The sequence below is a fragment of the Papaver somniferum genome, chromosome 1, assembly GCF_003573695.1.
Source record: "Papaver somniferum cultivar HN1 chromosome 1, ASM357369v1, whole genome shotgun sequence".
NCBI lineage: Eukaryota > Viridiplantae > Streptophyta > Magnoliopsida > Ranunculales > Papaveraceae > Papaver > Papaver somniferum.
This window is the reverse complement of record NC_039358.1, coordinates 245,512,537-245,537,024: the sequence shown is the minus strand read 5'-3', so window position 1 is coordinate 245,537,024 and position 24,488 is coordinate 245,512,537. Positions and strand designations below refer to the sequence as shown.

Here is a 24,488-nt window from a genome sequence, read left to right as displayed (position 1 = left end):
TATTTTATAGCGTTTATTAAGAGTTCGCGATTTTCCTTAACGGTTTTTTCGGAGTTGCCAAGCTCAAGTTGAGCACTTGAGTTCCCTCCCCCATAGATACAGGAAACAGTGTAATAAGGAAAGCACCAAAGAGTTAAAAACAAAAAACAATTGGGTTAGGATTATATTTTTACCATTTTATATATCGAGGAAAAGTCACTAGGATTTAGAACCAATAATCCAAATTGCCAGACTTTTCCTTGAGCTGCTTTGTGTCGTTTGTATGTTCAGTCCTTGTCATGGAGTGATCATGCAAGACTTGGCTTCTTAGATATTTTGCTAGTTTTGTGAAGCCATTTAAAAAAAAAATACGACACCTTAGATGAGGAAACAGAAACTCAAGCTAGTCTTCTTAACCATGGCAAAAACAACTTTCTCTCCACTTTTTCTTGGTCTGTTTCTGGTTTTGATTATGTTGTTGAATTCCGAGCAGTAAGTTAAGTTTCCCTCTTTGTTTCGTATCTTCTTCCACTCTTTTAAGTTAAGTCTAGTAACTGATTTTCTTGTTGTTGTTGTTGTAGATGTGTGAATGCTGAGTCCTGTTTGGACTTCGAACGTGATGGGAACGTAAAAAGTATAAAAGAAGACTGTGAAGAAGAATGTAAATCTCGCTTTGGAGATAAGCTTTTGAGATCCGGCTACCATGACATAACTTTTTTTCCTCGTACATACCATTGCACATGTTGCATCTCTGATTAAACACCAACAATTTCTTCTCAGATGGACGTACCTGCTCAATCATCACCGGCTTAGTATCCATATACAATAAGATTGTGATGTACCAGCTAGGCTATTGTATGCCTATCTATATCTGTTGATTATATTTTCTTAGTATTGATCTTTTCTTAATCAGCATCGTTGTTCGATGCTATGTTCTTCGTTGTGATTGTCATTGACTATCGTTTTGGATTGCAGTAAGGAATATTGTTTTATGTGTGATTTGGTTAAGCTAAATTAGGTAGCCATACAGAAAATTTAAAGAATTCTCTGTTCAATATTACGACGGTATGCAAAAAAAGAAGAACCGTGATTTATGGCACCCACATTTCATGCACCCAGTGCACCCAACATTAGGTGTCATTTTTATCATGGGTGGAATTTAGGAGAAGCATGGGTCTCTATCAATGCCACCTAATGTTGGGTGCATTGGGTGCATGATATCTAGGTGCCATCGAAAAAAATAGTGTCATTCACAAAATATGCGAAATCGTAATATAAAGTAATTTCCAATCAATCTAGCTCAAATCAAATCATGTAGTGTGCATTATTGAATAAGAAAATGTCATTTACTTTTAACACACATCCGTCATGCATCCTTGTATTCACCGTTCTAGGCTAGCATATTTATGAACACCGTTATGAGTTCATTCTACGATATGAAATACTATTAGATTCTACAATGCCGATACCTATGAAGAATTTATTCTACAATATGAATTTCCATAATAAACACGTATTACTAGTCCATTCTATAATATGAATCAATAATTAACAATCATCACTAGTTCTTTTTATAAAATAAATTACCATTCCTACAATATAAATTAGTGGAATATTACGAGAATTCTAGTAAAACTTCGTGTCAATTCTGTCTTTTCATCTTCTCTATCTTACACGACACACTTTCGTATTTTCCGCGTAACTGTTACACGTGTTCGACGATTTTTCCATTCTCAAGCTGCATGTCTTTACTTGTTTTCTTCGGATAAATATCCAGAAAAAAGATTAAAAAAATTTGTTTCTTTATTTTTCTTCTTCTGTTCATCTTCTTCTTCTTCCGAGTTCTACAATTCTACTTCTATTCCCATAGCAGATCAAGACTTGTCCGTTTCGACTATTGTTGCTACATCATCTTCACGGTGAGTCAATTTTTCCTCAGTTCTCTATATGACTCCCTCTGATTTTATTTCCGCAATTATTACTGTTTTCCAAGCTTCTATTTCGTTTTTATTTTAGTACAAGCCACTAACCCGATGCCTACGCACCGGATTAAATTCTAACATTCTAAGACAGCAGATCTAAAATATTTCTGGTTGTCTTTCTAATTCGCTTAGGGTCCAAATACGGTTCCCTTTGCATGCAGAGTGGTTAATTCTGTTACCGGTGATGATTGAAAAGCTAACCAAACATATTTAACTGTGTGTCTTGAGGTGATGACACTGATACATTATTCAATGACATTTTCCGCGTGGCAAATGTTTTTACTAAGGATCTTGCTGGTCTAGGTTTGCTTTCCTCAGGGACAAGTTGAAGGTTAAATATTGCAGGAACCTTCACCTTTAGGGGGCTAATAGTAGTGTCATTTGATCCTCTATTTTTGTCTTGTATCTTACCCTTTCTGTCATTGGTCCATGTGTCTTATCTGTGTTGGTTACAGCCTGGCCAATCTGATTAGTTTATGTCTGTCTTTATATATAGAGTTGTCTCTCTATTATCTTCTGTAAGTTGAGTTCATTTAATACAAACTGATATTCATTACTACTATCCACTACCTTGAACTATTATTTTCTGGTCGCGCCTAGGCACTAGGCAAGGCGAGGCAAAGGTCTTGGCGTCTTGCCTCTCCTGGAACCTCATTTTTCATAGAGTCAATTGTGACAACAAGGGCAAGTTATGTGTTAACCGAGATTTTGAAACTCAGTGTTACGGATTTCATTGAATCTCGAAACCAACAAATGGAAATGGTTAATGGTTAGAGTCAATAAACAATATGTATGTCTCTTGAGAATATGAATGGGGCAATCATATCATATAGTACTAATTCTGAATCATTGTTCACTGTTTTAGCATCCCCTCGGGATATGGAAAGGCTAATACAAATCTCTCTTGATGCGGTTGCTCGGGATAAATACCGCAAATGTCATGATCTCTGTTAAGGTTACTTATTATAAACCTCAAATAAACTAGAAGAAGTTAGGAAAAAAACTCAGTTTTGGTCAATGGGTGATGTATGTTGGAAATCTAAAAGATGCTCACTTGGAATGCTTAGGAATTCAATGTGTGACCATGTGAGAATAACTTTGATTTACATGTTGTAGTTCTGAGAAATGCCACAACCTACGCCCAAGTATAAAATCTCTCTAAGTGCTAAGAAATCATCATGAACAACTCAAATCTTATTATTATTACTTAGAAATTAATACAAAGTGTGGTATAAGAATCCTAACTTGAAGAATAAATAATTTTCTCTCTCTTAAGTTTCTTAGATAAGCTCTCCAAAAAGATCTCCCTCAGCATATAAAGGCATTAAGTCCCTTTTATAGGGTTTACATTAGTGGGTGACAGCTAGTAAAGCCCTTATTTTCGGGTTTGGTGTGCATTCCTCTTGCTCGTTCCTTGTTAGGTTGTCGTGCCATTCTTCTATTACCTCATAGATCTTCATGCTTTTCATGTCACTAAGTGACGTCATCCAGTGCGTCATTCATATTATAAATGGTGCGTGATACTCGCCTGTTGCCAAACGCATATCTTTGCGCCCTTATTGATATGCGGTATTTTACCCCTATATTTTCCCACTTCTAGCATTGTTCTTTTAAAAAGAATGAGTATTTTATAAACTGCACCCGCCTACTTTTCTGTACTTTGTTAACTGTTTTTTTCCGGGTTCTCGGCATGAGAACTGACACGTCTCCATCTCATCGTTTGTCTTGCTGACACATATTCTGAAATATTCACACATTTATGATAAGTATCACTTTTAATTAATGAAGGGGTGAGAGAAACTGCCTCGGGGAGAGGGTCCAGCCATCCTATGTATACTCGTTCTCTTCTTCTTCTTTTTTTCATTTTCTCTCTGCATTTCTTTTTCTGTTGTTGTTCTTCTGTTTTCATCAGGATCTTGATCAAGATCTTGATCAAGACTTTGATCATCATATATTCTTCTTCTCTATTTTCATATATGTTTTTTCTCCTTCTCGTCGGTGCTCCCCGTCATCTTCCTTTCGTTTTGTTTTTGTTTTGATACACCAATCGTTCTTTTATTATCCTCTTGTATTCTCCTTCTCCTCTTTCAGAAATAATGGGTCTCCCCGTCGGTTGGAAGAATGTTAGGGAATTTAAGAGGTTGCAGGCTGAATTTGAACCTCGCCGTATTATATTATCAACACCGCATAGATGTGCTCCTGATTCTAAGAATGGTCCTGAGTGGTTTTCGCGCGAAGAAATGGGTCCACGAACAGTGATTATTTCGCTTGGTCGGGTCTCCCTATTCCTCTTATTAGTTCTCAAATTCCTCTCTTTTATGAGATTCTCGCACATCCCGAATTCCAACGCGGTGTCTTTCAGTTGAGTGGTGACTAATCAGAATCATGGTAGAGTATACTCGCCGCGCAGCAGGACTTCCATCTTTATCCACGTCGAGTTGTACTTCCCATTAACCCTGCGGGTTATATATTAGATAACTTCTTCGCCCACTATGATACTCACATGGTAAAGAATGATAAATTTCGCTGGGTTATTCGTCTACAACGGAAGGACGGCATTGAGGATAGGAATATGATCATGCGAGATGTTGATTTCCACTATTCTACAAACAACACCGCAGACACACAAAGGACGATAAATGGATGAACTATCCAATTATTCTGGAGGGTTCTTATATCACTGGGAGGAATGAGGATGCGTCCGCTATTTCTCTTCCTGTAACATTCTCTGACTATCACCCTTGGGATCTCAAATGGCCTGAGGAAAAGGACGTGGTATGCTCACTTTCACGCTTGACACCTTTATTTATTCAGTGCATTTTTCCTGTTCTTACCATTTTATCATTATTCCCAGGTCGCGAAGTTAACCAAGAAGGCCAAGAAAAAGGACTTAGTTGATGCGTCAGCTTCGCACGAGGGAGAAGTAAGGAACATCTTTTTTCAGACTAACGATATTAATGCCTTTATTTCTTATCTTTTCTCGTGTCCGTAGATGAACGCAGAGGACCCTGATGACGCCTCCTCCTCTGAAGAAGATATCCCCTTACAGACTCGGGGGAAGGGTAAAGAAATTGCTCCAAAAACTGGTGGTGGAGAGAAAAGAAAACGATCTCCCCGCAAGCCCATAAACACTATAAGTCGTGATGACGCCTCCTTTCCTTCATCCTCATCATCTATGGATTTTTTGTCCAACCTCTTTTCCGAACCGATGTCTACTATCGGGGATGACGCACAGCAACAGATATGTCGTGCGGTTGTCAGCATCTGCAATTCCCCTTCTCTGATTCACGACTCACTTAGGGGGGTTGCCCCTTTTATCTCTTCAGATTTTCAATATGCTTACGAGATGTTGGTAAGTTTTTCTTCGACACATAGGTTATGATTTGGGTTATATTTCATTTGCGTACTCTTCCTTTTATTTAATTATCAATTCATGGTGTTCGCATTGCTCATGCTGCTATTTCTGGTAATAAGAGGAGGATTTAATCCCTTGAGAGGAACAATGACTTGATGGGTATGTGTTTATCTTTTCTCATACTTCTGGTCTGTTCACGTGGGTTAATCGCGTCCTTAACTTTTGTTGTTCGCAGAGATTTACAGCTTAATTGATGAAGCCCTTAACTTTCTTGTTGAAGATAACGCCCTTTTAGAGCATCTTAATGCTTCCTTTAATAACCTTCCAGGTGATAGATTAAGGAATTTCAGCCTGGAAGAACTCAGGTCAAAATATGAATTTCTCATGTGTGATCATAGGTCCACATTAACCTTAAATAGGCCTCTCATAGATCGCCTTCAAAGGGAGAAGGAGAAAGTTAGGGATCTAGATGCGAAGAAGAACACACTTATTACCGAGAGGTATAAGGCGATTCTTAAAGGTGTTGAAGGTTTAAAGGAGCTTCATAATGTCATTCTTCAAGTGCAAACAGATAGGGATAAAACCATGAGCGAAAGAGATGAACTTGCCGCCTTTGAAGAGGATATTCGCACCTGCTTGCTCATTGGAAATGATACTGAGTTCGAGTGGGCTGCTAGGGTTATTGATAGAACTAGGGTAGGTTTAGCCATAAATGCTAGTTTAGAGTTAGATCACGCCGAAGTGGTTAAAGCAGTTATTCTTGAGAAAGAAGGTCGTCCATATTCCTTTTGTGATTCGTGCGTCATTTTCGCTTTTGATTTATGCGTCTCTAATTTTAATTGTTCTTTTTTGCAGAGAGCGATAAGAAGCATTTTGAGGAGATCGAATCCTTGAAGTCTCAACTGTCAGCTAGGAATACCAAATATCTCATGTTGAAGAAGAAACTTAGGGTTTTGCTGAGTAACCTGCAAAATGAAGCAGTTCGCGCGGGAGATGATGATGTTAAAAGTACCATGGAGATGATCTGCGACATACATGGTATTGAGCCTTTACATATTGAGCCTTCCTTCGTTCCTCCCGATGAAGAGTGTACCGATGTGTCTGACACTGATGCTGAGGATGGTGAAGGGACCGAGTCTGAAGAGGAGGATGAGGATGAGGTTGATATTGTAAGAGACACTTTTGAAGATAATCTAGGCAAGAAGTGAGCATACCACGCAGGGGAAACTTAATACACTGATGGAATGTTGAAGCTACCGCGAGGATATTGTGCAACTATGGCATGCCTATGAGGGCATTATAAGATGACTCCGCGTCAACTACACAAAACAATATCTCCGTCATTATGTTTTTTAATAGGATTTTTATTGTTATTTCTCCTTTAGGTTTATTTGTTGTTCCATTGGAGCCATAAATTTTATATGTCGACGGGATCAAGTCTGCGTCCTTTCCTCCTATGGTCTGTAGGCATGACAAAACAATATATCAACTGAGCTCCCTGAGTCTATTAAGACTGTTTATAGCCAATGCCTTGACATGATCATCTTTTTGTGTGCTTGATTTTGGAATGATTTCTAATTTTACAACCAGTGGGTTTTCATGCGTTTCTTCTCCTCCTGGGATTTCCTCTGCACTGAATGAAATTGTCTGTTTTTGCCAGTCTCGTAGGTGCGAAACTTTCGCCAGATTGAATATTTCCCTTCCTTCAGTATCTCTCGCATGGACCCTGCTTAGAACATTGTCATGAAAGTATTATATGTTCTTAGATGAGTGAATGATTGAGTTCTAATATATGTCTTTCGCATGCACTCCTACTTCAATCAGGAAGGTGTTCTTTGCTAGTTCCATGTCAGGTGCGGGTCTTTCAGGTGGTGGTGGTAAATTTTGTTGTTGTGCAGCTAAGAAGTGATTTAGCTTCCCTTGCTCAATCATCCTTAAGATTATTCCCTCGGGGTATGAAAAGGCTATTAGAATTCTCTCTTGATGCGGTTGCTCGGATTAATACCGCAAATGTCATGGTCTCTGTTAAGGTTACTTATTATAAACCTCAAAAATAAGGAAAAAAACTCAGTTTTGGTCAATGGGTGATGTACGTTGGAAATCTAAAAGATGCTCACTTGAAATGCTTAGGAATTCAAGGTGTGACCATATGAGAATAGCTTTGATTTACATGTTGTAGTTTTGAGAAATCCCACAACCTACACCCAAGTATGAAATCTCTCTAAGTGCTTAGAAATCATCATGAACAACTCAAATCTTATTATTATTACTTAGATGTTAATACAAAGTATGGTATAAGAACCCTAACTTGAAGAACAAACAATTTTCTCTCTCTTAAGTTTCTTAGCGAAGCTCTCCAAAAAGATCTCCCTCCGCATACAAAGGCATTAAGTCCCTTTTATAGGGTTTGCATTAGTGGATGACAGCTAATAAAGCCCTTATTTTTGGGTTTGGTGTGTGTTCCTCTCGCTCGTTCCTTGTTAGGTTTCCGCATCATTCTTCTAATTACCGCATATATAGATTCATGATTTTCATGTGACTAAGTGACGTCATCCAGTGCGTCATTCATTTTATACCGCCCTTATTGATTGTGCGGTATTTTACCCCTACACATGTCGTGCTCAACTAGTCAGACGATGTTCAATCGACGTCTTATGTCGACGTTGATGAAGATATATCCTTGTTTTTAATTTGTTTTTTTTCCAAGTCCTTTATTTGACTTGGACTCTGATTTAGTCGAGTCTCTGTCTGGCATTTCCGTTTTGAAAATAGTCTATCTTCTACCTGCGATGTGTTATCAAACCTTCTCATCAAGAATTTAGTAAAATGAGTTTCCTATTAATCATCTATATCACCCTTGTTTCGTTGTTGTCCTTGAATTATTCACCTGAAGCATTTCAGTCAGACTTAACATATGGAAACGAAACTGATCGCTTGGCTTTACTTAAGCTAAAAAGTGAGCTTACATATTATTACTACCAACAAGGATATCTAAACTCGTGGAACGATTCCGATCATTGTAGTTGGACAGGACTTAAATGTAATCGGGAACATCCAAGAAGGGTTACGGTCTTGGAACTAAGGCATACGCAATTGGGTTCAAGTTTTCTAGCTATACCTCCAGATATAGGAAATCTTACATTCTTAATAACTCTTCGCCTGATGTACAACGGTTTCCAGGGTGAAATTCCGCGAGAAATTGGCCGTTTATTCCAGCTTCAGTATTTAGATTTGTCATACAATCAGTTATCTGGTGAAATTCCAAGCTCTCTAGCGAACTGTCTTGATTTAAAAGGCCTTTATTTGAATGACAACAATCTTAAAGGGGTAATTCCTCTATCATTACAGAGTTTAAAGGGAATTCAAGAGTTAATCCTTTACAGAAATCACTTGTCAGGTCCAATTCCAGAATACCTCAAGTCGTTTCATTCCCTAGAGACACTGGATTTGTCTTCGAACTACTTTTCAGGTGAAGTACCAAAAAAAGGGATTTTCAAGAACACAAGTGCGTTTTCATATCATGGAAACTCTGAGCTTTGCGGAGGAATCCCTTTACTAAACTACCTAGTTGCCCAGAGATAAGTATCTCTGAGAAACTGGACAAAGATTTTCCTCTCAAGAGGCTACTTCTAATATCATCTGGAGTTGTTGTTTGTGTTATTATCTTGTGTTCCTTTGTCAAATTCATTTCAAGGAGACAAGCGAAAATTGAACCTTCTTCTTCTGAATCTCCAGTAAGTATTATGCTTGGAGAAGTCCCATACAAACCTTCCCCTTCTGAATATCCATTTAGTAATATGTTTCCTGAAGTTCTCATACAAAGAGCTTCTTAGAGCAACGAATGAATTCTCCGCAAAAAATTTAGTCGGAGTCGGTGGTTATGGTTCTGTTTACGTTGGAATTTTAACGCTCAGCCAGGACATAACAGCAGTGGTTGCAGTGAAAGTACTAGATCTTCAACGACGAGGAGCTCTAAAAAGCTTCAAGGACGAATGTGAAGCGTTGAAATGCATCCGACATCGCAATGTTCTTGTTCTAGCGTCAATTGTAAGGGAAACGAGTTCAAAGCTCTGGTTTACGAATTCATGCCTAATGGGAGTCTTGAGAACTGGTTGCACCCAATGGTTAATCATGTACAACATCAAAGGTCAACAAAAGGGCCATTGAAATTTATAGAGAGATTAAATATAGCCATTGATGTTGCGTCTGCATTAGATTATCTTCATCGCCAGTGCCAAACACCAATAGCTCACTGTGATCTAAAGCCAAGCAACGTTTTACTTGACGAGGATATGAATGGGCATCTAAGCGATTTTGTATCAGCTAAGTTTCTATGTGGAGTTATTGTCAATGTTGAGTCTGGAAATCACTGCAATTCTTCATTTGGGATGAAGGGCTGGATTGGGTATGTTGCTCCAGGTATAAACTTTACTTTCACCATTGTAGGCTTATCGAACTCGTGACATCGAACTCGTTTTAAATACATCTTGATTTCATATCCAGAGTACGAAATGGGTAGAGCGGTGTCTACAAATGGTGACTTCTATAGCTTCGGTATCATGGTGTTGGAGTTGTTTACTGGAAGGAGACCTACAGCCTAATGTTCAAACATGGCCTTACCCTTCATAGTTTTGCAAAGATGGCTCTTAATACTGGAGTTATGCAGATCGTCGATCCTACACTGGTGAACTACCAAAAGATTACCATCAATCCAGAAAAGAGGGCCAAATTATGCGAGACTCTAACAAAAAATTTCAAACTTGGCGTAATGTGTTCTATTGAAACTCCTACAGGCCGTAAAAGAATTGCAATCAATAAAGAATGTGCATCTCTATTGACAATGGGAAAATAATAGAAAACCAAAATACTACCGCTCGAATTAAATGTAATTTCATAATTTAGTGCAGATAATAGAAAACCATAAATCAACAGGAACCGTATTTTATCTTTCAAAGAATCCTAAAAAGACATATATTAAACTTACAAGTTCACCTGCAACTCTTGGTTTTTTATGCTTTAGGTGAAACTCAAAAACAAGTAAACAAAAACTAAATACTGAGACCAAATTTCCTTCCTACCACACAAGTAAACTTCAAGAGCTCCAACACAAACACAAATTTTGTCGCTATACTACCGGTGGTGCTGCTGATTCTAAAACAAGATTGACGTATTTGTAGGTACGCAAAGAGAGTGATTTGGTATTCTCAATGATCTGCTCATACCTGGATATGAGAAACAGAAAACGAAATTAGATACACAGGTTTTCTACCACCAGTAATGATAAATTATTTCCATGGAGAAGAAGAAACTTACACATTGAGAGAAGTGGGTTCCATTACAACAGTTCCTAGCTTAGAGTCAATCTTAGCATCAAGCTTTGCATTCTGAACAAGATTCACTATCCATCTCTCTGCCTCATCGAAATTCATATTCAACTTCTGGGCAAGAGTTCTGTAAATTCATAGAGCATAATTATGTCAACTCATTCACAAGAAAACACCACTAAACAACATTTGAAAACAAGATTACATCACCTAGCCAATGCCTTGTATAACATATTAAAAGTACGGAAACAACATTAAATTTATTCAAATAAAGCAGATTTGAACATGACTTGAGAAAGAATGATACACACCCAATGTCAATGCGCTGGTGAATTCTGCAGTAAGCTTCAAAGATAAAGAGACGGGCATTTTCAAGAAAGTCATCCCTCAAAGGAACAGTACTGAAGTTTCCTTCTTCAGCTCGTTTACCAAGGAATGGATCATTCAAAATCACCTATTCAGCAAAAACAATCTAACAATTCAGAACATGAACTAGCATAGAGAAAGAACTAATGACACTCCAAGTGTAAACCATGGGACCAGAAGTAAATAACTAAAAAAGCTGTCTCTCGGGTACTAGTAACATTTGGCCACCATGATGTCCAGAGAATTATTTACGGCAAAAATACAAAGAAGATAAAGTGTGGTTGACTATCTGACAGAGACCAAGAACGCAAGCCACTGATGATAAGCTAGGGAAATTTATATACACTACCGCCCTGCTGAATACTGCTTACTAGTAATTTAGGAAAAGCAAAATAAATTAGTTCCACCTCAATACAAGTACTAACGCCGAGGGACAGTAACACAAGGGATTACATTACTACTCAAAACTCCAAATATGACAAACTTTAGGAGTTGCAAACCAACGAATCCAAGGGACAGTAACACAATGGATGACATTACTACTCAAAACTCCAAATATGACAAACTTTAGGAGTTGCAAACCAACGAATAATTCAAAAGCAGAAATGGCTAGGACTAGATTACAGAAGTTGTGGAATTGATTGTTGTCAACCATCCAACTGATCAACTATCTGACAGAGACCCAGAATGCAAGCCACTGATGATAAGCTAGGGAAACATATATACACTACCGCCCCGCTGAATACTGATGATAAGCTAGGGAAACATATATACGCTACCGCCCCGCTGAATAAGGCTTAGTAGAGGGACAGTAACACAAACGACTACATTAATATTGAAAACTCCATATACGACGAACTTTAGGAGTTGCAAACCAACGAATAACTCTACAATGTATAAGCCAAAACGGCTAAGACGATACTAGATGACAAAGGATGTAGAATTTGATTGTTGTCAACCTTTCAGGTCTATTAGTTGCGAAATAGGATAAACCAGATGGATGTAACGTCAAAAAAAAAATGGATGTAATGCAAAGACCTTGAGAACAGAACCCTTACATCCTCACATTCACGGAGCTTCTGTTGTGCACCATCGAAGTCATAGTTGACATACAAACAGTATAAGAACTCAGTGATGGGATCCTTGTATGCAGATTGCTCTTGCTGGATAACTTTGATCAACTCTTTGAGTTGAGGCCTTCTCTTTTTGTTAACAATCAATGCAGTTGCCAAATAACGTAAAAGATGGGGTGCATTTGTTTGGAGAGCATTCATGTACCTGCAGCAAAACATGGACTTTATATACAGAGACCATAGGCTAAGGAATTAAGAGATACATAGACAGTAGGCTAACGAATTAAGAGAAATCGACTGCCCGTGCAACGGTAATTAAAAGGTTGAAAAATCAGCAGAGATTTGAACATTTTCAAGTGTTCAGCCATGAACCCTACTATGAATGCCGATGTATCCATAGAGAAATACTGGTCAGTTAAGTGATAATCAGGATACAGGATTCCGTGAAAAACCAACACAATGCATAATATGTGAATACGAGAAAACTACGGAGGGATGAAGAAATGTTAATAAGCATGAAGAGAGTGTATTTAAGGCCTATACCTGTCATTGAGAAATAGATCAATGACGCCATTTCTTCCATTCTCATGGTTGAAAAAGATGAAGAGGCTCCAATGCATCAACCAGATTCTATTCTGGAGTAAAGTCAATGGGTTCTTGAAATTCTACACCAAAAACACCAATTAGTATACAAAACAACATAGAAGATGAAACCAAAATACTCCAAACAAATAACAAAAGAAAACTAAAAAATTCAGCGCGAACCTTTGATTCAATAATCTCTCTCAACCGATTAAGCTCATCAAGAGCCTCATCCCAGTTCTGCATCAATATCTCAGATGCAAGCTTTCCCCAACATGCATTCAAAATTCTATCAGGATTGGTACAAATTGCTCTGTACTGATGCAAATAATCAGCTGCACCTGAGTAATTTCCACATTCAAATTGAAATTTCGCATACTGATACAATGCCTCAATTTGCTCAGCACCAATCTACTCATTCAAAAAAAAAAACCAAAAATTAGACTCTCACACACAAACCCTAAAAAATTATTCAAGCATTCCATACAAAATCGACGAATCTAGGGTGTTTACCTGGTATCCCTGTAACAACTGAAGAACATACTGCTTATCAGGACGTGGTTCGTTAATCATATTTGGGCTTTGAAGGAAAGTAATAATCGATTCAGCTGCATCTTCAAGCAATTTCATTCTCCTAACCACTTCAGCACGCCTATTAATCATTTCTACAACACACAATCAACAAAAAAAATCCCCAATTACATCAAAAAACCCTAATTTTAACATCTGAATATAGATAATAAAAAAAAATTGTTAATTATATTATACCTTGAGGAACATCATCAGTTTGATGAAGAGACTTGTAAATATCCATAGCATAATCAACCATATTGGTCTGGCTGAGAAGAGCGTCTTTAGCTTTGAGGATTTGAACATCGGGATGGATTTTTTTCTCCTGAAGAAACTCAAGGAGTGGTAGAACGAGATGTCGATCTAAGTTTAGTGCTATTTTTGATGTCAGATCATGATTCGCCATGATTGGTTGTTGTTGTTGTAGAGGCTGAAGAACAACCTCTAGCGGCGCAGTGGTGGTGGGAGGAAGAAAGAGAAAAACCCTAAAACTGATGGAAACTGAGAAAGGCGAGTAAAAGAGATAAGTTTAACACACGATTCGATTTATTTAGAGAAGGTCAAAGTCAATACAGTCGGTCAAGGTCGAGTTTGGATCGGATCTTTTTTACTTATAAGGCTACAAGTTGGTGACAATTTTTGGAAGTTTGTCCGGAATTATATTCTATTCTACAAGTTGTTCAGTGTCTAATTTTCCATAAACAAAATCATGAATGAAGAGAAGGATCACAAAGGTGTTCATACGAAGAAACTTAAGAGATGAAAATAAGAGAAGAAAGATGTTAAAGAGACAAACCATGAAAAGAAAGTTACATGTAAGCCTCTTGATTTGATTTTGTTTATTTCCAACGATAATGATGCTCACATAAAAGAAGGTTATTTGAATTTCAGGCGATGGAGATGCAGATACAAAAGGATATGATGTTGGAATACATAACATGATGGACAGGGCCATGCATTTGGGGAACCAATGACTGATGCACAGCCGAAGCAAAGCAATAAAGTCTCAAAGGATTTTCTAAAATAAAACGAAATTTCCAACCAAACAACAATTGATGCAGGATTTCTTAATCTACAATAAGATGGCGGCAGGGATAAATACAAGGGTATTGAAATGGATGATATATATGAATCTGCAATTGAACCAGGGTTCTTAATTATTCTTTCAAACAAATGCACAGGAGAAGATAAATTCAACGATGTAACTTAACAAACTCCAAGTTATACAACAATGAACTTAAATAAAGAATATACGAATGCGAGGGAGGAGTTGAAACTGGGAACCAAAGTAGTTCAAGAAACTTTGGTCATAGTGATTAAAACCATCGAAATCCCTTCTCAACTGACATGAAGGAAATCTGTTTCTCCACTTAAAGCACATGACCGATGGTTTCTCAATCAAATAGCAATCATTTTGGGTATGTATACAACCACTCAATGTATAGTAAGATGCTTATTGGTTACTTTATCATGTATCCACTAGCTTAGTTCATTTTGCTGTATCTACCTCTTTGACACATTTATGTGTGCTTTATTAACCAGTTTTCTATAAGATCATGCATTTGTCATGATTGATAGATAATGTTTCCTTCTTTAGGGTACATAGATAGTACAGTCTATGAAAGTACTTGATTAAGCGCATTAAGAATTTATATTCTAAAGAAGAAGGGAAAACTTGAACACAGAAATAGAAAGAGAATATATGTGGAAACAAGGGAAATGCATGATATATGGGTGAAATTGAATGGTTGTATATATAGTTAAAATGGCTGCATGCATTGTGGTTAAATCTGGAGAAGTAAACTTGGATACAGGGGGAGATGTTGAGAAACATGTTATTCAGTACCCTGCAAGTTTCATTTTGGATAAGGAAAAATCCAGATAAGCAATTTTATAACACTTTGATTATGTTAAGGTGGAACTATTTGACCTTATTATACGAGACAAAGATACAAGCATTTCAAATTTTTAATTGTAAAGATCCAAAGGTTCCAACTTCCAAATTGAAACAATCTGCAATTTAGTGAACGATAAATTAAAGTTTTAACTAAATTGTATAGCAAAATCTGAAATTTCAGGGTTGGTATTCCCTCCGGTGGGGAAAGCATTTTACACGTTGTAAATCACTTAATGGAGATAAATGGTCACTTAGACAATATGTCAATGTTGTTCATTGACTTTTCAAATGCTTTCAATATGGTTAGTAGATCCCAACTCATCAAGGAGGTCCTTCATTGTCCGGGTATTTCTCGTTGGGTGGAATTTTGTTATTTGAGGACTGCAAAACTCTATTATGATCATTACATTTTGTCCTCTGCACTTGGTGTTCAGCAAGGTGACCCTCTCGGTCCCTTGATTTTTGCCCTGACTCTTCACCCTCTGGTGAAGACTATTGCTTCTCGGTGCAAACTGAACTTGCATGCTTGGTACCTTGATGATGGTACAATTATCGGTGACACGTTAGAGGTAGCTAAAGCTCTGAGCATCATAGAAACTAAAGGACCAAGCAGGGGCTTACATCTTAATGTTAAAAAAACTACAGTCTTTTGGCCTTTTCCTGATCCCAGAAGCACGGATGATGGTGTTTTCCCTGCGGATGTTGGTAGACCTTCTAACGGTGTTAAACTTTCGGGTGGACCGGTGAGTTTAGATTTGAACTTTATCAGTGATATGATGTTGAACAGGGTGAATAAAACTGTTCATTTGATGTCTGCAATCAAGAAACTCAAAGATCCCCAAAGTGAGATGCTTTTGCTTCGCAATTGCACTGGAGTTTCCAGATTAAATTTTGCAATGCGTACTACCAATCTGGCAGCCCTGCAGTCAGCCACAGCCTGTTTCGATGATCACTTACTTAAGTATTTAAGACTTCTTATCATTGGTGATGGCGCAGGGTTTGGTCTTTTACAACAGCGATTAGCTACCTTGCCTATCAAAGATGGTGGACTTGGCATTTACACCATGGCTGATACTAGCGCCTACTACTACCTTTCTTCTCATAGTCCGACTATTTCGGTTCAAAAGGTAATTCTTGGTAATTTATTCTCAACTAACAAGGGCTCTGCTTATCAGTTTGCACTCCAGAATTTATAATTTTAAGTTTGATGGAAATGAAATGTTAATGAAGTAGAGTTGAATTGAGAACTATGACAGGGAGGAATGATTGCTCAGTTTGAGCTTAGTTGTGATTTGACTTAGGTCCTTTATCTTTCAGCTAGTTAGTTGGATGACTAGTCTATCTTACCCTGACTCAGTTAATTTGACTGAGTCGAGTTACCTTGTCAGTCTGAGTTGAATAGATTTGACTCAGTGACCAGACCAGTTAATCGATTTAGACTTTAGACTTTGACCTTGAGATGTTTCGCTTGCAAATTGTAGATTACAAGAGTCTTCCCATCAAACCAATACAATAAGACCTGATCCGAGAAACTCAGTATATGTAGGAGGGCTACTAACCCATTAGTGTCTATATATATTGTTGACATTGTCTAAAATTCGGCATATCTGACTTGCGAGCATCAAACGAGAGTCTGTGTCCGTTATTTAGAAGTCTCCCCTGGCGGTGCAAGGGCTATAAGTTTTAAGACATCTTACAAAATTCTAGAGGCTGCCCCAAAAGCAAATTTGAGTATTATAATTGGGGTTATGCTGCTGATCCTTGGGTTCGTATTATAATTGTGGTTATGCTGCTGATCCTTGGGGTTCGTCTGGAACCAATTATGTCGGTGATTTAGATGCGTTACAGCAGAACGATGGAATTTCTGTATATAATGTGCCTCAATCTGAACAGAGAAAGCGAAATCGGTTCAACTAGAATAGGCATTGATTCCATATTGTTTGTTGCAGTTGATAGTACTCAGATATTCTCATTTTATTGAAAAGGGAATAATGGAGAAGATGAATCTGTTGTTTGATTAGATCAGATGAGTTTTTCTTTTTTAATTTGCTGCACAATTGGGGGATACCAAGCTAGAACTCCCCTTAACCAAAATTTAGCCTCATATAATGGTGAGTATCCCCAATTTATGAGAGTATCCCTCGATTGTTCCTTCTTTTATAATCCACTTTAACTTTAATTTATATTTCCCCAAATGTTTACCTGTTTTTTTACCCCGCACAACTAGGGATGTCCATGGGGCGGGTATGCCATCCCAATCACTGTCATGTTCGTCAAAAAAAATCCACACCCACTCCGTTACGCATTTGAATTGGGGCGGGGCGGGTGTGAGAAATACCCATATGGGCCGGCTTTCTCATGGATTATCTGTAACACTGAGATAATAGATAATTTTTTTTATAATCAAAACTTAAATATGATTCGAACAAAAATAATAACATAAGAACAACACATTCTAAAATTTTAAATTCAGAAATTCATCTTATAGTGAACAAATTTTTTTTATAAATGACTTATTAGTTTTTCTACTTTTCCTTTCATTCTATCTTCGTCTATGTTAACCATTTCATTATCTGCTCCCCTCTTGTGTGATCACAATAAAAGAGCGATATGATGAATATACAAGAACAATCAAGAATATAATAAATGAAAGGAATCTCAACTAAGCGTTGGAATTATAAAAATTCGATAAAAATTCTTACATAAAAGTCTAAACCCTTATAACATGAAAGGTAGGGGGCGGGGACCTAGAATCCCATCCCCGTAACTTAGATTTTGGGTATTAGCCATACCCGACTCCATTCTCATTTATCCGGGTAAAATCCTATCCAAATAGGACGGATACCCACATGGATGGGTTCGGGCATGGCGAAAATGGTCATCCCTTCACACAACACGACAGCGCACAACAGAAAAAAGAAATGTTTTTTCAAAACTCAAATACAGCAATACCAAACAAGTCTGAATTGTGAGGTTAGATTCGTCGTGGACACTGATTTCTTTTAACTCAAGTGTTACTCGAGCATTTTTATATCTAGCATCAAAATGACGAACGTTTTTGATCCAGCACCGTCTTGATCTGCCATTGAATTTGTGAACGGTTTAATTAATCTGTTAATTTAATTTATCAAAGTGTTTTTACTGCTGGATCTCGAGCAAAGCATGAGTAAACTTTTTCTGTTCAATTGTTTGATAACTGATTTTCCCAATCAAGAATAACGAAAAGGATTACAAAGCAAAGGTGTTTGTGATCCAAACCAAAGCATGTCCAATTCTGAAGAATACAAAAGCCAAGTTGAACAACTAAACAAAAGGCAAACAAGACTATATGGTATGCCCATAACGGCGGTGGTCGTCATCCCAATTGGGTTGGCATCGCAACCAACGACAATCATTTGCAAACGCAAAAACGGTAGAAACAAACATGAGATGTCTTTCAAGGATTTTCAATAATTCTGTGGCTATTTTTCCACGAAGAAAATCATTAATAACGAAGAAAATTACAAAGGCGTTCGCGCCACAAATCAGAACATGGTGAACCCCCAAAGATTGCAAAGGCCAACTGGCACAATAAAACAAAAGAAAAAAAATAACTTCATAGCCCTATGGGCATCAGTGGGCTACTTCTGTCCCAACTAGGTTGGCACCACAACCACCACCAATCATTTGCAAAGGCAAAACAAACATCCATCGGTAGTTGCAATAGCTGAGCACTTGACCCCTCAGTATCATATCTCTCAGCTGCACGAAAATAAATAAATTAATTAGTAGAATTACAAAAATTTAAAAAAAGTTGCAAAACAGATAGAGAGAGTACGGACCTCATCTGCAACAACACTCTTCAGTTCTTACCCCATATTAAACATCTGATCTGAAAGCATACGCGAAACATCTGATATGAATGGTTTTTTAAGATAGGTGAGGCTATGCAGACTGTACGGTATTGAACTAGCCAATGTGTTGCATTTGCTGATCGTTAATTTCCTAAGAGAAGTGTGTAATCGTAAATCTGGTATAGATTTCAGTTTTCTGCACCTCTGAATAGACAGATCCTCAAGTACAGGGAAGCAATTGTAAGGTGGTGGTGGAGGAGCAACCCATTCTTCTAGATCATTCATCTCATCAATATCTAAATGAATTAGTGAAGGGAATAATGTCGTTGTAATGCTGCAGCTTTCTACTTCTCCTTGTTGTTGTTGATTATAAAATTCTTCACCCAGACTTTTTACGGAGCTCACTCGCACTAAGCGAAGTACCTTAAGACACGGGAGCATACCCAGTGATGGAAGCTTCTCACAACTGTTGCAATACTCGAAATATAAATACACCAAATTCGGAAGGCAATAAGAAGAACCCATCCACTTTGGAAGTTTTACACCCTGGAAATGTTGTATCGACAACAACTCTAAATTAGGATGTGGCTTTAGACCTTCTAACACCATATAAGAATTGTTAGCAACTTCTTCTTCTTCTGCAAATGTTTCTTTGTGTACCCATTTTAGATACAAATGTTGAATGTTCTCCTTGTCTTTTAACTTGGCCCGCTCAGCGTCCACTTTACCTCTCACATTGTCTAGATGTATTATATATAAAGTCCGAAGGGAGTTTAGGCTTGCTAATTCTTCAATCCCACTTGAATCATTGGACGTTCCTCCGATGTAGTCCTTTTTATTCCTAACCACGTAAGAATCTAATACTTCCAGACGAGTTAGCATATCTATACCTCCGGGCATTATTTGATACTCAGCGACCCCAAATAACTTATGCAAATTGTCATCAATGATGAGACATCTCAAATCCACCCAATTCTTGATGTCTTTGGGAAACTTACACTCATCAAAGTTCACAAACTCTAATTTACAGATGTTGTTAGTCAGAGATTCAGGCAATTCTTTTATTTCAGTATATCCCAAATCTAGTGACCTTAATTTTGTCAATTCTCCAAAACTATCCGGTAATTCTTTGATAGAGGTATGTTGAAAATGAAGGGACACTAGATTTTGAAGAGACCCAATATCTGTGGGTAAGACACTAATATCATTACAATTACTAATATCTAATGTCTGCAAATTGGTGAGCTTAATGATGGAATCAGGTAACACTTTAACATCTGAATAAGACAGATTAAGATGACGCAGATTTTTCAAAGTACCAATTCCTAGGAGAATGTTTCCTACATTTAGATATCGATGAAGATTGAGAGTCTGCAGATTGTAGAGTTGACTAATGGAATTGACTTGAACATCTGTAATTCTAGAATGGTTGAGCCTGCTGAGGTCAAGGTACCTCAAGTGTTTAAACTCAAAAATGGATGATGGAATTTCTTGTATATCATCATCATTCAGATGAAGCCGATAAGCACTTTTTGAAGACAAATCAGAAGGCGAATGTATGACACGCAAATGCTTGTTACTAACCAGACTCGTAAACAGATTAGCATTTTCCTTGAAAAATATTGTCCGCAGCTTTTTTGAGTTGTTCAAGACTTCAAAAACCTTTTTGTATACTCCTTCTACAGTCAAATGTAGTCGACGGAAATGATCACATATATCTTTTTCCATTTCGCTTGCGTTTAGAATCGCGACTTCATGACTGTCAACGACACTTTTTGCAAGATCATGTACTAAATCATGCATTTTGAAATAATTAATATCACCTAGCTTGTCATATTTCACGTCTTGAAAAAAAGAATTTGATAACAAACTATACAAGTAATGTTTACCAATATCTTCTGGTGAGCTTTGGTTTCTGCCTCCATTAGACGGATGAAGGAATCCTTCAGCCATCCACAATCGAATAAGTGTTTCCGTGTGATATCTCCAACCTTTCGGAAATAAACAACAGTATGAAAAACATCGTTTCAAATGAGAGGGTAAGTTGTCATAGCTCAATTTTAAAATCTGAATTACTTTGTTGGGATTTTCTGGTGTACTGAAAACATCATTGTCTCGGATCGCCAACCAATCAGACTCATTCTTTTTCAAACGCATGAGATTTCCGAGAAATAAAGCTGCAAGTGGTAAACCATCACATTTTCTCGCTATCTCCTCTCCTATATTTAACATATTTGGAGTCTTGACTGCTCCGCCAGGAGAAAAGGCTTTTCTCTCAACGATAGACCAGCATTCTTGATTCGTTAAGGTTGTAAGATTATAAGGCGGAATTGTACCCCTAACAATAGATGCAACACTTTCTTTACGCGTAGTTACTAATATTTTACTCCCTTGAGCACCCCCGCCTAAATAACCCTTAAATTTCTCCCAGTCTTCGGCATTCTCGTTCCACACATCATCTAGTACCAACAAAAATTTCTTCTCTCTGATCTTCTTATGAACTTTCTTTACTAGTACATCGACACTAGACAAGTCACAGTGTTTTTGAGTAATAGACTCTAGAATATTTCTTAAAATTACAAAGATATCAAAGTTGTCTGAAATACAAACCCACACTCTTGGCTTAAAGCTTCTCTCAATGGAGTAGTCTTTGAATACCAATTGGGCGAGGGTCGTTTTCCCAACTCCCCCCATACCCACTATTGAAATGACTGAAATCTTTTCTTGTGGACCAAAATTATCAAATGATGACGATGACGAAGAGTTGGTCTTCAATACCATCTTTACTATTAGAGATTTTTCTTTTTCTCGCCCGACAATGTTAGAATTATCTACAAAGGATGCTGTTATCCGGTCTAGTTGCTCACTGTTTTGACCATCATCACTAAGTTCTAACTCATACATATCTTTTAGCTTAGCAATTTCATCTAATTCTTGATTAATGCTTTTGATTCTATGAGCAAAATCAAATTTAACTGAAAAGCGACGTACCTTCTCTAGCTTTCCATATTTTTCAGTGAGACGCATGGCTTCATAGGAAATTTCATCCAAAACGTCATCAATATCATATGCAACGCTCTGGAGCCTTCTCAACCAGAGCAGCACTACTTTGGACTGCACTTGCTTCTTTTCAGCATCAGACGTTACAGCCGCGATCATCTCCAGAGTATCCTTAAGCTTTTGAAGATCTTTATCTGCAACCTTAGACATACCAATTGTTTTGGCAGCAACAGAAACCAATTTTTTCATGAACCCTGTGGCCCCAGTAACAAAAATCTCTTCCAACGCCATAATAAAAAGTAGATGATCTCAACAAGATTTTTTTTTTCTTTTTGAATGGATGGAAGAACAAAACAAATGGAATATATAAAGAAGAAAAGATTAACCGAATGGATAAAAGAACACAATTCAGGAAGCCAAAATGAGAAGAGAAAATATGGCAGTGGAAGATATAATCTCAAGTTTGTATTTATGATTAAAAGTAGTATTATAAGAACCTTGCATATACAGATGATATAAACTCAAAGAAGAGATGCATAAAAGTCAAATGAAGGTAGCTGTACACACATAGGTTAATGAATCAATCCCATCATATCTAATTAATGGCTCCATGTTACCAAAACTCGAAATATAATTTTTAAATGTTAGGTGGATCTTGGCGGTATGGACGCCTTATATATGTCATGTTGTTAACCACGACGTGTAGATCACATTCGAAAGAACACACCCAGTTCCCCATGGATTAAATACAAAATGAAAAGATTTTTAAAATAATTAATTAATTGAGATTTTCTTGATTTGATCTTTTTGGTATTTTTGTTCATTTTACCTCCCGATTCACCGGGTTCCGGTTTGGTTATGGCCTTCTGGGTGATTGAGTACCTTTGACAGGCCTAGCAGGAAGCGCTAAAATGCTCCATGGCTATGTTAATTGTGCATTTTTAAGCAGTTCAACAAGAAAAGTATATGGGATGAGCAACTTTCACTGTTAATTGTGTAACTGTTGTAAAAGGAGAAGATAGAGAAGGAGACACAAAGTAGAGGGAAAGAAGAAGGTAGAAATTCTATTCAATCAGTAGAATATACAAATGTCTCTATTTATAGGGTTAGACACAAGGGCATCCCAGTAATAAACGAGATTTACTCTAGATATTTTTAATATAATTACATGTTTATAACACTATCCTTGATGATATTTTGTCTAAGCCGATTGCCTCATTAAAACCTTGTCAGGAAATTCCAAAAGGACAAAACCTGATCGAAGGGAAAAGAGTACAATTGAGAAAACTTAGAAAATATTTGGACAGGAAAATGTTGCCTCATTAAAACCTTAACAAGGAAAACCCAATGGGAAAAACCTTGATGAAGGAAAAAGAGTGCACCGTGATAGTTCAATAATATACCTTCTAATTTGAAACTCCCCTAATAAGTACTTCAGTTAAATCTTGGCTTGCAAATTTTCAAGTCGAGCCAATTTCGATAAACGAATTTCTTGAATGTTGGAGCAATTATTTCATGAGAAATTTGTTACTTGATGAAGTCTTCTCTTGTGTTAGTCTTCTAATGGTAGTGTTCTCAAGTCTTCATGCTTCTCTAAATGCATCGAGAACTTGTGTCTTGGTTTGATATCTTCAAAGATGATTTGAAGATCACTACGGGAAAAATCATCATTGAAGACTATAGATTAGAGTTGTAGTACTCCTACGACAACTCCATTTTATGCATTGTGGAGGGGGGTTATTGTAGAAAGTCCAAACTTTTATACAATGCTTGACTAAGAGTTGTAAAGGGTGATGTGATTCATGGTTCGACAATATATTTCCAAAGTTGTGATTCTCTTTCGATTTTTTTTGAAAGCCTAACACAACTCTTGCTTGTGTTGTAGGACTATTTTACACGAAAAGGATGCGTATCGTAGAAATATGTAACGCAACACTTGTATAAGGTGAAGGACTATCTTAGAAAACCTAGGATGTGTATTGTAGAAATATGTGACAACTCTTATTACTATTATGAATAAGATTTTGAAGACACTTGTTAGAGTTGTAGAACTATGTTGGACATCACCTAGTTATGTCGTAATGACATTCTTTCACCACCTCTGGTTTGTGTAGTTGAAATATGGAACACAACTCTTATTAAAAGTTGCGTTCATAAAACTATTTTGAAAAAAAAAAAATTATAGCTGAAACTGAATTGCCAAAAGTATTTCACATTCACATTAACTTGCCAGTGTAACACATTTACATTCATTCAAGTTATCCTTCCACTCCAATTACATTACTTAGCTAACTTCAAATCACCTTGTATGAAAGTGCGTTGCACAACGAAAGAAAATAAAATGATAGACTCTTTAAACATGACTAAAAATATCATATAAATCGTAAAACGCAGATATTGGCCTCCTGTAAGTTTGGCCTCCCCTATAAGTTTGGCAGTAGCATACACATTCCAGTATGGTAACAACGCTTCCGTTGTACACTCTCTTCTTGGTGAACCAAACGAAGATTATGAGAAACATAGCCAT

General features: G+C 37.2%; 3 protein-coding genes, 1 long non-coding RNA gene and 1 pseudogene across 7 annotated transcripts; 3 read left to right on the top strand and 2 right to left on the bottom strand.

Annotated features, from left to right (window-relative positions):
• Window positions 1–376: 376 nt before the first annotated feature.
• LOC113323688 lies at window positions 377–971 on the top strand. The gene is made up of 2 exons (XR_003347776.1): window positions 377–471; window positions 561–971. It is a non-coding gene; the product is annotated as an uncharacterized LOC113323688 (long non-coding RNA).
• A 2,222-nt stretch (window positions 972–3,193) lies between these two features.
• Window positions 3,194–6,843, top strand: LOC113323628. Of its 4 annotated transcripts, XM_026571962.1 has the most exons (6): window positions 3,194–4,736; window positions 4,816–4,884; window positions 4,954–5,313; window positions 5,436–5,475; window positions 5,552–6,088; window positions 6,172–6,843. In XM_026571962.1, exons 4-6 carry the CDS (start codon window positions 5,472–5,474, stop codon window positions 6,522–6,524), a joined length of 894 nt encoding a protein of 297 aa, XP_026427747.1. In that variant the 5' UTR covers window positions 3,194–4,736; window positions 4,816–4,884; window positions 4,954–5,313; window positions 5,436–5,471; the 3' UTR covers window positions 6,525–6,843. The 4 variants fall into 4 exon arrangements, with proteins under 4 accessions (XP_026427747.1, XP_026427757.1, XP_026427735.1 ...); XM_026571972.1 differs by lacking the exon at window positions 5,436–5,475; XM_026571950.1 differs by having other exon boundaries at window positions 4,954–5,475.
• Window positions 6,844–8,142: 1,299 nt separating this feature from the next.
• On the top strand, window positions 8,143–10,342 carry LOC113275703 (annotated as a pseudogene).
• On the bottom strand, window positions 10,185–13,736 carry LOC113323588 (eukaryotic translation initiation factor 3 subunit E-like). The gene is made up of 8 exons (XM_026571912.1): window positions 13,430–13,736; window positions 13,175–13,326; window positions 12,845–13,072; window positions 12,623–12,744; window positions 12,065–12,284; window positions 10,952–11,094; window positions 10,630–10,767; window positions 10,185–10,538 (listed from the first exon to the last, which is right to left on the bottom strand). The coding sequence occupies exons 1-8, from the start codon at window positions 13,635–13,637 to the stop codon at window positions 10,442–10,444; spliced, it is 1,308 nt and encodes a 435-aa protein (XP_026427697.1). The 5' UTR covers window positions 13,638–13,736; the 3' UTR covers window positions 10,185–10,441.
• Window positions 13,737–18,976: 5,240 nt separating this feature from the next.
• Window positions 18,977–22,252, bottom strand: LOC113275694 (disease resistance protein RGA2-like). Its single transcript, XM_026525242.1, has one exon. It carries the CDS (start codon window positions 22,250–22,252, stop codon window positions 18,977–18,979), a length of 3,276 nt encoding a protein of 1,091 aa, XP_026381027.1.
• Between the last annotated feature and the right edge of the window lie 2,236 nt (window positions 22,253–24,488).

Coding starts and splice junctions, on each gene's coding strand:
- LOC113323588 (XM_026571912.1), bottom strand. CDS start 13,637: ATGGCGAATCATGATCTGACATCAAAAATAGCACTAAACTTAGATCGA. Junction 11,095..12,064: donor AGCTCCGTGAATGTGAGGAT/GTAAGGGTTCTG, acceptor TTTGCTGAATAG/GTGATTTTGAATGATCCATT. Junction 10,768..10,951: donor CACCAGCGCATTGACATTGG/GTGTGTATCATT, acceptor ATGAATTTACAG/AACTCTTGCCCAGAAGTTGA.
- LOC113275694 (XM_026525242.1), bottom strand. CDS start 22,252: ATGGCGTTGGAAGAGATTTTTGTTACTGGGGCCACAGGGTTCATGAAA.
- LOC113323628 (XM_026571962.1), top strand. Junction 6,089..6,171: donor AGTTATTCTTGAGAAAGAAG/GTCGTCCATATT, acceptor TCTTTTTTGCAG/AGAGCGATAAGAAGCATTTT.